At 33.6% G+C, this 14,195-nt stretch overlaps 1 protein-coding gene across 1 annotated transcript in view; it reads left to right on the top strand.

The window, feature by feature from the left end:
* LOC127700032 (inter-alpha-trypsin inhibitor heavy chain H3-like) overlaps positions 1-14,195 on the top strand; it is a 28,594-nt gene that overhangs the window by 5,066 nt on the left and 9,333 nt on the right. The window contains exons 2-6 of the mRNA XM_052203479.1: positions 3,790-3,947; positions 7,344-7,454; positions 9,578-9,825; positions 10,872-11,038; positions 13,906-14,191. Coding sequence (XP_052059439.1) covers positions 3,790-3,947; positions 7,344-7,454; positions 9,578-9,825; positions 10,872-11,038; positions 13,906-14,191 — 970 coding nt within the window. The remainder of the gene's footprint in view (positions 1-3,789; positions 3,948-7,343; positions 7,455-9,577; positions 9,826-10,871; positions 11,039-13,905; positions 14,192-14,195) is intronic.

Genomic DNA, 14,195 nt, shown 5'->3' with positions numbered 1-14,195 from the left:
ACGAATAAGTCGGGTACACCTTTTTACATTCAGGCGTGCTTAAGTTGCACTTTTTTCTTCGTATTAAGAAAAATGATTTTAATTTTAGCATCTATCTAAAGATTAAATTATTCACACACACACACACACAAAAATAGGGCTTACTGTTGATTTTGAAACTCTGAATTCACATTTATATTCAACCAAACAGATAGGCCGAGATCCATACCTTTATAAGTTTCAAAACAGAGAAGGTGTGTTTGAAAACAAATAATCACGTACTGCTATATCTTTTAAGGCAAATGCAAGTCTTACTTGTATTAATTATATAATTTTAATTGGCATAATATCACATTAAAATTTACTGAGAAATATTATACATAGTAATCATGAAAATGTACTACTGTAACAATGAAAATTCGGACGAATACACTCCTTTTCACTACCCCTCCATCTACTCATTTAAGTTTAGGCCAAACAGCCTTAGCAACAGTCTTTTATTATTTTTTCCCTGTAAATAAAAGGATTGATTGAATTTACTTAAACTAAAAAATAAAATACAATCTTATTTTCAATAAGAAACAAGAAAATTAATTCGAAACACAATTCATTATTCATTTCTCCTAATTTTCAATGAAAACAAAGTATTTTCTTCACTTTTCTTTTAACAAATTATTCATTTCAGAAATTTAAAAAATAAACAATAAACAATGTTGAAGACCGTACCTTGACCTATAATGGTTTACTTTTATAAATTGTGACTTGGATGGAGAGTAAATTGTCTCATTGGCACTCATACCACATCTTCCTATATCTATTTAACCCAGCACATTCTTTATGTGTCTGTCCGAAGCCACGAGCCTGTAGTTTGGTGGTTGTCGTTGGTTCATCTCTATCATATTTGTTATTTTTCGTTAATTGTTTTGTTATGAGTTAGGCCGTTAGTTTTCTTGTTGAATCCTTCTACAATTTTCATGTCGGGGCTTTTTATAGCCGACTGTAAGGTACGACTTTTCGTTGTTGAAGGCCAAACGATAGCATGTAATTGCTTACATACACTTTATTTGATCCTGGTGGATAGTTATCTTATTTGCAATCATACAACATCTCCACTTTTTATATTTAAAAAAAAAACAGCGCCAACAAAAGATGAATGGTCGTTTTTTTTTTTATTGAACTTACAAAATTTCACCCTGACAACAAATAAGACAACAGTCGTTAGTATTATAACGATATATGAATGTATTTAGGATAATATGGTTGAAAAAAACCTTTTTGTCTTTAAAAACACAAAGTCAAATAGAGGTACGCAACGACGACTTCTGAACGAAATTAACGGCATATATTTTATAATAATTGATATAATATAAGTAGTTTATTTTGTATATTTGTAAGCCGGTAAAGCTTTGATACAGCCAAAATTTCGTCACTTGATATTATCTAAACAGTGATTAATTTCATCTTTAAATTACAATATATTGCAAGACGCCGTACAGACAAAAGTTGTTATTTTGCAATTCGCCGTACAACGTTCTGCAATTCGCCGTACAATAAACAAACAATGTTTTGGTCCATATTCTTTAAAAACATCTTTATGACAACAGATTTCAGTCAATATGATGTCACACTATCATAATCTAAAAACGTGTCTGGAAAAATAATGAAAAACAGTTGAATATCTTGCCAATGGGGCGACAGAGGACAATCGACCTCGAAATTTTCAGGTACTAAGTGGCAAGTTCTTGAGTATAACACAAAATCTTGTCTTAATTTTGTACTTATCGGCCTAATAATTTACAGAATTATATATCAGAAAATCATTTCTTAAGCGGTACTCTCGTCAAATCAGTACAAATGCTTTAAATTGAATGAATTCTTACCTTGTTTACTTTTTTCCCCCATTTCTCTCCGCTTCGTTAGTACCCAATTTCCGGTGGCGATGATACACAGTGGTTATATATGGACATGTTCAGATTATATTGACCGAGGACAAAGTCCGAGGTTCAATATAATCTAACAGGTCCATATATAACGTATTAACTGAGTGAAAGTCCTTAATTTATATATTACATATGTCAAGTAAATACTGTATTATGGAAATGGACCTCAATGTTCTTTCTGTGTATTTTACATTGTATTTTGCAAGATTTTTAATATTGACCGTCAATATATATAATATCTTGCAAATGCTATGTTTCTATATATAAGAACATTTGTTGTTCGACCTGTTAGTCAAATGCGTTTTGTTAAAATATACTTTTTCACTTTTTTGGTCTTTTGGAAAATGTTGTTTGTGCTGTATTTAGACCCCTCTAACAAGAAATTCGTTTTTCATGCACACGTTTAAAAATTGCGGTTTTTATCCAACGCAATCAAAGGTTAGAACGTTGTTTTCAATTTAGATTTATATATATAATTCGTCTTAACAACAGCCCAACAATGTTAGATCTGTAAATTTGGAGAAGCAAATTTTTTTTCTTCCCTGGCCGGGATTCGAACTCATGCTACTGAGATATCGTGGCACCAAATCGCCTTGCACTATGCCCGACGCGCTAGACCACTCGACCACCTAGGCTCTATAATAATAAATCTTTCGTTGGCCGGGTGTTACCTTTCCTCGTCAGTTTTTATCTAGCGTCGTAACACAGTACATGATATATAAGGCATGAAGATGGAATTGTTACAGATCAGCTGAATTATCTATTGTAAAGGATCCTACAAATTAATGTAAGATGCAGTCACAGAAACAATTATATTATAAGTACGTCTGAACCAAAAAATCATAAGGCATTCAGTATAATAAAAAACATAATGCCCTTGGATGAAGGTGTTAGGGTGATTAACACACTCGATGAAAAAATTATCACCCGCGACTTCGTTTTTTCCTCGTTTGTTAATCTACCATACATAGCCAGAAATTAGTAGTACTTTTGCTAATTAATATTCATAATATATAAATGAGAATTGTACCACGTGATAATAGTTTGAACTGGACTGGCTTGATATCATTTAAATCTTTAAAACACGGATATTATAAGTTGCCCGTCATAGAGTCCTTGTTTATAATCACTCTGATATTTCCGTAAAGTTGTCAGGCGGTCAAAATCAAAACAACGAATGCGAATTTAGTGATTTTTCGTGTTTTCGTGAGTTTATTCTTCTTGAAATAGGGGCGTTTTAACTTTACGTGGGAACCTAGAGTTCAACGACTACACATACAAGGTTTAGCCTTGCTTATTCTTTGGACATTAAAGTTTCAAGTTTCATCCCGGCAACCTGTTTTTGTTTTGACCTTGTTAGCCAATTTTCAACACGAAGTTTGCAAATTTGACGTTTCAGCCATTTTAGCCTGTATTTTATACTGCAATGTTAAAAGCCTCTCGCTTCGATTTTTAAAATAGCTCAGGAACCTTGATTTTTGCAACGACAGTCATTATGTTTCGTTTAAATGGTGTATATTGTTGGGTATATTTATTTTCTGTCCCGGCAACCTGTCTATCACTTAAATTAAAGTTAAAGCAGACATTCCCTATCATTTCAATATAATTTCCGTGACCCGTATCCGATTTCTTTGGTATAATATTCAAATAAGCAAAGTGGCGTTGATTTCTGGATATTAACAGCTTCATCCAAGGGCAGTATGTTTATATTGACACGAAAATAAACAAAAATAAATCCTAATATATTTATAAAGTGAAAACTTATTTTTAGTTCCATGTTTAAACTATTTACTTCTATAAGATGAAACTATCCAATTGTGTTATGATTGTTTTTAGGTATTCGCCTATTCTTATACTTTGTAAATTGCAGAACCTAGAAATCAGCTCTCTTCATGTTCAATCTGATATCAGATACAGGTTTGCCACAACTCTTGTCACCAGCACTGTGGCAAATAGCGATAACAAGTCAGTGGAGGCTAAATTCGATGTCACACTTCCTGATGCAGCGTTCATCACCGAGTTTGTCATGTAAGTTACAAAAACGACAAAGAAATATAAGATTTGAATAACAATAATTGTGGCTATTTTCCATCCGTCTCGTCTTGATCAAAACACGTTTTTTCAAAATTTTTGATGAAACGAAAGCATTAGTTTTCAGTATTATTCGTATATGTCATCAATTGAGAGCCCCTAATTCCATTATTTCACCCTCTATATTCCTTATTTTCGCCATCCTTTATTTTTCCGTTTTAAAATCCAAATCTTTCTACATGTCAATAAAATCAAAATGTTATACAGACGTTCTAATCATTGCTCATCCGGAAAACCTGAGATCACCAATGATTTTTGGTGGTGTTCGTGTTGCACAGTTTTTAGTTTTCTATGTTGTCTTTTGTATACTGTTGTATGTCTTTCTAGGTCTTTTTCTTTTTTTGCCATGGCCTTGTCAGTTTATTTTCGACTTATGAGTTTGAATGTCCCTTTTGTATATCTCGCCTCTCTTTTGTTGCTGTTGAAGATTTTTTTTTATAAAAGACTACATGTGTGCTTTATCATTTTTCATCGAAAGACAATTCTTCATCAAAATGAACATCTTTGTAAATTATATAATAGATAATTTTGCCCACGGTAAAATGTTGGTATTGATTAAAAACGTCCTTTTTATTTTGAATAAATATTCGAAATTAGCCGAATTCGTTCAAAATTGCAGATTATAGCATTCTTTAGGTACAATGTATCAATAAGTAGGCTACACATTCATAAATATATATATATATGACATAATTTTATTATTGTCACTAAGTATGCATACAAAACTGGTCTTTCCTTTTTATAAAATGAAATGTAAAATAACAACAAGTATTAGAATGAAAGCGTGATATCGCCGAAAACGCATTTGCCGTATATCTTACAGAAAATGTCAAAATCTAGATCGTTTCATTTAAACTGTTTCCATACGAAATACCGGGGTTGCGTTCAATATCGTAGCAGCTACATAGTGCTACGTAGTTTTTTGCCTACTGAACGAGTAGATAGCCTAGCTGCTATCAATATCTATGTAGCAGCTAGGCTAGCTACACGTTCAATAGTCATAAATCTACGTAGCCCTATGAGGCCGCTACGATATTGAACGCAACCCGGGCATCGTAACCAGTCCGATAATGCTATATCCTAATACCACAAATTACCACGTGGAAATAAACACGACTTGTTGCAGATCCGCAAACACAGTAAGGTTTACCAATACCATACTCCGGTTAAATTAACCGAAAAGTATTTTGATATTTAAACAAGCAAGAGAGCCCCTATTTATTCTTTTATAACAGCAAGCAAAATTTAATTCGTAAAAAATAAAATTGACCGTGTTGGTACGCTTTAAACTGGTAATAAGACGGATCCAGATTAGCCAATAGAGGACGCTGAATTTCTTGAATCACTGCGTTCGAAAAATGAAGTCTGTTACGTAACATTAAACGGATTAAAATTTCTAAGTAAAAGGGTTAACTATTAAACTTCAATTCAGGTATTGCGTATGAGGAATACCAGTTGTTGGCATGACACGGGTTATGTTCTTCTCATATATGTTATGATGGTATGATACTAAACCCCTAACGGGAAGGATTGTGCCTGATATTCATATGATGAAGACATAATCTTTCAATCAGTTTAATTGAAGTCTGGAGCTGGCATGTCAGTTAACTGCTAGTAGTCTGTTGTTATTTATGTATTATTGTCATTTTGTTTATTTTCTTTGGTTACATCTTCTGACATCAGACTCGGACTTCTCTTGAACTGAATTTTAATGTGCGTATTGTTATGCGTTTACTTTTCTACATTGGCTAGAGGTATAGGGGGAGGGTTGAGATCTCATAAACATGTTTAACCCCGCCGCATTTTTGCGCCTGTCCCAAGTCAGGAGCCTCTAGCCTTTGTTAGTCTTGTATTATTTTTAATTTTAGTTTCTTTTGTACAATTTGGAGATTAGTATGGCGTTCATTATCACTGAACTAGCATATATATTTGTTTAGGGGCCAGCTGAAGGACGCCTCCGGGTGCGGGAATTTCTCGCTGCATTGAAGACCTGTTGGTGACCTTCTGCTGTTGTCTGTTCTATGGTCGGGTTGTTGTCTCTTTGACACATTCCCCATTTCCATTCTCAATTTGATTAATCAAATTAACTTAATTTTCAATATAAAAATCGAGTAAACACATACTTTTACACGATCTTGATAGAACTGTAGAATCAAAAATGTGTGCACTCTATTTCACGTTAAATGGCATTTACACGATGACAATAAAAGCAAATTCTTTTAAATATGAAAGGCTTTCGATATGGTGTGATAAAACTAATAATGTTGATAACTTGAATTTTTTTTATGGCGTTTATTCAATCAAGTAAACCTGTTGTCGTGAAATAAATGGAAATTATCAAATGTTGCGTTTTACACCAAATGTCAGTACGAGTCTTAGTCTGCCATTCTTCAAATTTTTAATAAAAGTCCTTATTGATATCGTTCACCAGGTTAGGGGGAAAGGGGGGGAGGGGTTAAGCGCTCTTTTTGTGCCTGTCCCAAGTCAGGAGCCTGTAGTTCAGTGGTGTCGTTGGTTCATGTCTGTCATATTTGTTTTTAATTTGTTTTGTTATAAATTAGGCCGTTAGTTTTCTCAATTGAATTGTCTCATATTTTTCATGTCGGGGCCATTTATAGCCGACTATACGGTATGGGTTTTTCTCATGGTTGAAGGCCGTACTGTTGCCTATAATTGCTTACATCATTTCCATTTGAGCTTTGGTGGATAGTTGTCTCATTGGCAATCATTCCACATCTCCTTATTTTCATACTATAAAGATGAAAAGTAGAATATTAAGATATTTAAGTTGACATTTCTCTGTTCTTAAAATACTATCTTTGGTATTACAGTTTAATTAGTTTGACCGCGTTACAAACAGCAGAAACATACTTTGAAGAACTGTAAAAAAATATTGAGATTTAGAATTTCACGGGTAATGAGTAATCAAATTTAGGGTTAATATTATTCCGTATGAGTTTGTTTCAAAGCATAGACGCAGCGTTTCAGATATATAATTGCAAAAGACTCTATTATGGGTCGTCTTCGTTTGCTTAGTGTTGAAAGGATCAATGAACCACTAAGACAAAGAACGTTAAAACAAGCCCGGATTCGTTGCTTTTGAGTTCGTCAAAGTTGTTTTTGAATTTTTTGTCATGAAAAGATACACACTATTTCTAGCATTTGATTTTTTTATGTTTCGTCATAGGAAATGTTCATGGTCTGTGCATGAGCAGGTATATTCAAATGATGTTTTTTTTATTAAATTTTATGTTAATTAATGGCGTACACTTCATAAGTTGGTCGATCCCTTTAGCCCCTTTTTAGTAAATAATATTATCATTAAATAAACAGGGAAATTGATGGTCAACTATATCCAGGAGAAATCAACGAGAAAGAGAAAGCAAAGAAAAAGTACGAAACAGCAAAGAAAAAGGGACAAACAGCTGGAATCGTTTCACAAAAGTATGTACACAACTATTCTTTATTAGAAATATTATGATTTATTAATACAAATAACTCTTTCCTTTTCAAATTGTTGTTTGTTAATTAAAACAAGTCATAACTTTAAGAGAGAGGCGAAAGATACCAAAGGGGTATTCAACCTCACAAGTCGAAAATAAACTGACAAAGCCATGGCTAAAAAAGAAAAAGACCAACAGACAAATAACAGTACACAAAACACAACATAGAAAACTGAAGACTGAAACCCCACCAAAAACTGGGATGATCTCAGGTGCTCCGGTAGGGTAAGCAGATCCTGCTCCACATGTGGCACCCGTCGTTCTGCTCATCTTAGTACACACCCAGTAATAAGTCTAATTCGGTAGATCACATTCGGGGAAAAGGGGACTGGATTGAAGTTATGACAATTGGAACATAGCCGCTATCATCTGTGAAACGGATATGCCATAATGATCAACCAACTCGTGATGGCGTCCGTAAAATTTACAAAGGGATGATTTCAACTTTACCACTTGAAACTCTTGGTTTAATAGCTTCCTTGTGAGCAGCAACCCTTTATCAAGGAAATCATGATAGGAAATACAAGTCCTAGAATATCGTATCAACTGGGAGATATATACTCCGTATGCAGGCGCTGCTGGAATGTTGCTACATAGAAACGGAAAGTTCACAATTGGGAAGTTGAAATCATCTCTTTTGTCGTAAAGTTTTGTTTTCACCCGACCCTCATTGTCAATTTCTAGATGTAAGTCAAGAGATGAGGCAGACTTAACTGCATCTGTTTTAATATCCTTTATCGCAAGTTCGATGGGATAGATGTGTTCATCATTGTCACCAAATTTTGTATTATTTAGTGAGAGAACATCATCTAAATAGCGGAAAGTAAAGATAAAGGATACTGCTAACTTCTTTTCATTCTTCATAAGAAGTTCCTGTATGAAGTCAGCCTCATACAAATAAAGGAACAAGTCGGCAAGAAGAGGGGCCAGTTGGTTCCCATGAGAATGCCGATTGTTTGTTGAAAAACACGTCCTCCAAAAGTAACAAATATGTTGTCAATCAAGAAATCAAGCATCTTGATAATGTCATTTTCAGAGAATTTTTGTTTTAAGTGTATCACAAGAGTAAGCGGACTTAAAAGCCAATCTGATAAAAATCCGATACGCTACGCTCCCTATTGTAGCGAAAACTGACTTAAAAGCATTTCTTATTGTTTATGATTTATAAATGTTTTTAGATAATGTAAACGTATCGATTTGATGATGATTGATGAAACACGCGTTGCGCGTATTAGAATAGAGAAATGAATTAGAATTTCATCAAAATTTAACGGAGATTTTCAAATAAACTTTACAAAATAAATACTTATACAATTGCTCATGATTTAATGCTGCAATTTTATTGCATCCCAACATAATACGAACACAATCGAGTAGTGCAGTTAGGGATGGGGATTATCTATTTATGTACATGCCAACAATTGATTCTGAAGATACTATGCCCAAGTCTTTAAATTTCACCTGGTTTTTTTTTTGTTTTTTTTTTGCAATATGCAAAATTTGTGTACACGGAATATTCTTTATGATTCCCCTAGAATATTTTGGTGACATCGAGTTCAATTTCTGTGGATTATTTTTTCTCCGTCGGATACCAATTTTCGTGGAGTTCTAGGGTAATTACCTTCTTTGAAATGTCCCTTCGTGCTTCTTGGCATTCTTTTTCAGACACGAAATCCAGTAAAAGAGCAAAGTTTTAGCATTCTAATTACACAGCAATATATTGATAGAACGTCCTACGCCAAATACAGTTCAAGCACATACAACTCCAGCACACATCAACATCTGCAGAGTTCATAGAATGATTGAGGGATGGGAAATATTTGCATGCCATTGTTAAAATGAGGATATGCTGGGTTTCGGCCATCAAATAGACCCCTTGAAGAGTTGTAAAGGTTATGTAGTGTACAGAAAGAGTGACACTTTTTGTTTTAAAGGGTATTTGGTCTAATCTAATTAATTCTTAATGATAGTAATAAGCCTCATATCTAGATTGCATTGGTCACCCTTTATCATTGATAACAGCCTTTGATTCTGTTTTATAACAACACTGAGCTATCGTTACAGACCTAGGCATACCAACCGGTTTAGTGTTGATGTTAACATTGCAGCCGAGAGTACAGTAACATTCAATCTGACTTATCAAGAATTATTGGAACGGGTATACGGGGAATATGAGCATATCATATATATTGACCCTGGTCAGATAGTAGAAGATTTCAAGATAGACGTGGCTATACACGAGTCGAGGGATATCACTAAAGTCTCTGTGCCACCAATTAGAAATGACATAATTTCTGACAGTAGTATTGATGGTAAGAAAACAGTATTGGCAAGCATGCATGATGTTAGCATGATAATATATCCTTTGTTCTGATCCATCAGCAAACCACATTATGCATGAAATGACAACAACAGAAAAATACGTCGGGAGATACCAAAAGGAACAATCAAAACTCATGAGTCGATAAAACCAGTGCAATACATAAAATAAAATGTTTTGCAAAATGAACCTCACCAAAAAACGGGGTGATCTCAGGATCTCAGGATCTCCAGAACGTAAGCAGATCCTGCTCATAGTAAGTACATATTCGGTGATCAGTCTTATTTTGTGAAGTCACAATCAAATGAAAGAGGACGGAATTGTGCATACGATAATTGGAACATATCCGTGGTCAAGTATATTCCATCATGGTCAACCAACTGATGATGGCGTCCGTAAAACTTTCGAATGGATTAATTCATCTTTACCAATAGGAGCCAAAAGCTTCCTTGAAGAACGAATCCTCTATCATGGAAATCATGAAATAAAAATACGAGATCTATACTCCAACAATGTAGACATTCATAACAATCAAAACATTATCACAAGGCCCCCACTACAAGACTTTAAAACGGAATAGAATCATAAAGTTTCACTTTTACTGTTTTGTTCCTGAAAATCTAAGTATGCAAGTTTGCACCGAAAAAGCGTTAATGATGCTTAAATGTGTCTGTTTTCTGTAGATCAAACATTTTTCAGTACTAAAGTTCAAAACATTTGAAGAAGTCATTTTCAAAACTTTATATCATTTTGGGTTTTACACACACAAACTGTCAAACACACACAAAAGTCAAATACAGTATGTAACTAAGGGAACAAAGGCTGCATGCAATGCTGATACGTTAGTGTAGCGTATGTTTGAAATTTGATTATGTTTGCTTATCCATTTTTGTTTATATACAGCTATACACTAGATCATTCTGAAAAATTGAAAAAAAACAACAATGATAACAGTTTCTAAATGTAAATAAGACAACTAAATATATAATTATGCTGGTACATACCACATGGTAAGTCATTGTGTATTTAATATTTTAGAAGGCAAGAATGCTTTGGTAACAATTGATAGGCCAACAACAAAATCAGCGATGATTCACTATGCACCTACTACAGATGACCAAAAACAGCAATCCGACCAAGGAATATCCGGGCTCTTTGTGATTGAATATGACGTTGAAAGAAAATTTGATGGCGGAGAGGTTTTGGTAAGATTAGCATAAAAGCGTGACAATGACATGTTTCAGAAATTATTACATTCTAGTTTAACTAAAACGTTGTGATTTGGATAAAACCTCCTATGAAGTTAGAAAAAAAAAACGGATTGGGGTGTGGAAAATAAGAAAAATAAAATCAGATCTAACATTTGTAGGCTGATTTTATGGACCTATTTATAAAACTTAAAATGTGAATTTCCTTATCAAGGGAAATGCTATGACCTAGATATAATTTGCAGTTGTTGCAACATATCGGCAGATCTTTATGAATACACATACATAATGGCTGTATGTTAAAAAGCATCCCTTATTTATTTTCAAAATTAGCAGCTAGTAAAATAAACTCATCTAAAATACCAGCTTTTATAATTTTGTACCTCAGACGCGAGTTTCGTCTACAATATCAAGGGAAATGCTATGAGCTAGATATAATTTGCAGTTGTTGCAACACATCGGCAGATCTTTATGAATATACATACATAATAGCTGTATGTTAAAAAGCATCCCTTAGTTATTTTCAAAATTAGCAACTAGTAAAATAAACTCATCTAAGATACCAGCTTTTATAATTTTGTACCTCAGACGCAAGTTTCGTCTACAAAAGACTCATAAGTGACGCTCGAATCCAAATATTTAAAGGCCAAATAAAGCATAAAGTTGAAATTTATTGAAGACCTGAAATTCCAGAAGGTTTTGCCAAATACAGCTAAGGTAGTAATCTGTTCCTTGGCTAGGAAACTCTTAGTATTTCGAACATTTCAAAGTTTTTCAAACAGTTGATTTATAAATATGATAATATCAATGATAATTCATGTTAACATAGAACTACTGACTACTAGGCTGGTTATATCCTCGGTGAGGAAACACCCACCAGCAGCAGAATCGACCAAGTGGTTATAAAAAAAACCATAAATGATTCTTATACACTTAGATACTTTTTAAGATATTAATCACTTTCAGAAGGTATAAACATTTAATATGATGTTAGTGCAAAAAGAAAACGTGTTTCTGGAATGACTTATCATCGGGTAGGCTCGAGACTAACGGTTTAGAGAGCCAACACATAAGGTATTAGAATGTCCAAAAACCTAATACAAACGTTGAAAAGCTGTTAAAACCAAAAAGGTTAAAAGGTAAAGCCAAACTCGGAGAAGAAATCAGAGCTATTATAACCGGAAGAAAAGTGACATTGGGAACTTTTACCATAATTCGAAAAGTGCTTGATATGAACTCTCGTTTTGAATTAAATATTTATATCAACTCTCGTTTTGATTTGAATATTTATATGAACTCTCGTACCGGAAATTCACGGGGTTATACTATACACGAGGGAGATTCCTTCCTTTCTTTAAAATTATTTCCTTTCAAAGAAAATTTTACAGCAGCATATTTAAACTGAACCATATCTATATTTTCATATCATTATTGCAAAATCATATGTTTTACTACTGTGTGTATTGTTCTTGACCACTGTGAGAAAAACATATGATACATATGCCATGCACACAATTTGTGGTCCTGAAAAAATGGCAAAATGGGGTCGGACATTCAACCTCAAGAGCAAGTATGTGCATGAGCTAAGTTCAATTGCACACCCCATGCGTAAATGCATTATACAACTTTATTATCATGTATATTTGAACCCTTTCATATTATATTAACTTTTATTACATTGGTTGCAATGAATTACCCAGTGAAATAAAAACTGATAATTTACATGTGAAATAAACTCAGTTATCATATACTTAGAGTAAATAACTAATAATTTATAGTATGACAATAGCATTAAATTTACGTGGATTCCATATTTTCCGAAATTGTGCCTAGCGGCCTGATACGAAAAATAAATCAACTGCTTCCGGCTTTTATCGCATTCCTTTCCGTAACGTTATCGCATGGCATTCCATCGTTACTCGGCAAATTCCGGAAAAAACACTTCAATGGTACGTTTTCAGTGAAAAACATAAAAAGTAGGGTACACAACAAATATTAGGAAACAGGAAAATACATGATGTAAAATGCAAAACAAATGGTACAATAAATGCATTTTTCAAAATTTCCAGCACAATTAAGCAAGTTACTTTACAAATGTTGACTTTTCCAATCAGTGTTCATTATGTTTTGTTAATTTTTTTTTATCGTCAATATAAAAATATATTATATACTGTTGTTTTTCTCCTCTGTTGAGGCATATGATAGAAAGATTTCATATCGGATGTATTACATTTGGCGTCCGTCAAAGGATCAATATATTAACTGTTATTTTTCTCCATAAAAAAATAAATGTCATTTTTCATATCAGATGTATTATCACCCCTCGAGCCTTCGGCTCTTGAGCTGATATTGAACCTTGGGCTGATAAAACATCTGATATGAAAAATGCCATGTAATAATCTGATATTATTTCACTCCTCTGACGTCACACAACAATAGGTGTTGTCAACACGTTGCCGATGACGTCGCATAAAACAAATTGTAAATGCAAAGAAAAAGATAAAGTTCCGTACATTTTCTACTTTAAATCCATTAAAAGGCCCATTGTCAATGTAATAAAAAGAATACCTAATCAAAGAATTCAAATATCGAAAAATATTCAACTCGTGACCGAAAAACACTAATAATTAACTCACGCGCTACGCGCATTCGTGAATTAATGTGTTGTTGGTCACTCGTTGAATATTTTTCTATATTTGAATACTTCGATTAGATATTCTATAATTCACTGCACAAGTTTCACCACTGATACATAATAAGTGCACAATTAAACTCATCGCCAGATATCATTTTTATTATATAATTATTAGCACTACTGTTGCAGATATTAATGTTAATACTTATCATTATTATTATCATTTTAGGTTGTCGATGGATACTTTGTCCACTTCTTTGCACCGTCTGGTATGAAACCGATTCCTAAAGACATTCTGTTCATCCTAGACGTAAGCGGCTCAATGTCGGGAGTGAAAATTCTACAACAACGTGAAGCCATGGATAAAATTTTGCAAGACTTAAACGAAGAAGACAGATTCAATATTATGGAATTCAGTTCACATTCTAAACTTTGGCAGGAGTCTCTGGTTTCTGTAAATAGCAACACAACACAAAATGCCAGAGAGTTTAGTCAAAAGATGAACGCAAATGGAGGTAA

Source organism: Mytilus californianus, unplaced genomic scaffold, assembly GCF_021869535.1.
Source record: "Mytilus californianus isolate M0D057914Y unplaced genomic scaffold, xbMytCali1.0.p SCAF_47, whole genome shotgun sequence".
Lineage (NCBI taxonomy): Eukaryota > Metazoa > Mollusca > Bivalvia > Mytilida > Mytilidae > Mytilus > Mytilus californianus.
Note: the sequence above shows the minus strand (reverse complement) of the source record. Positions and strands in the feature narration are given on the sequence as shown.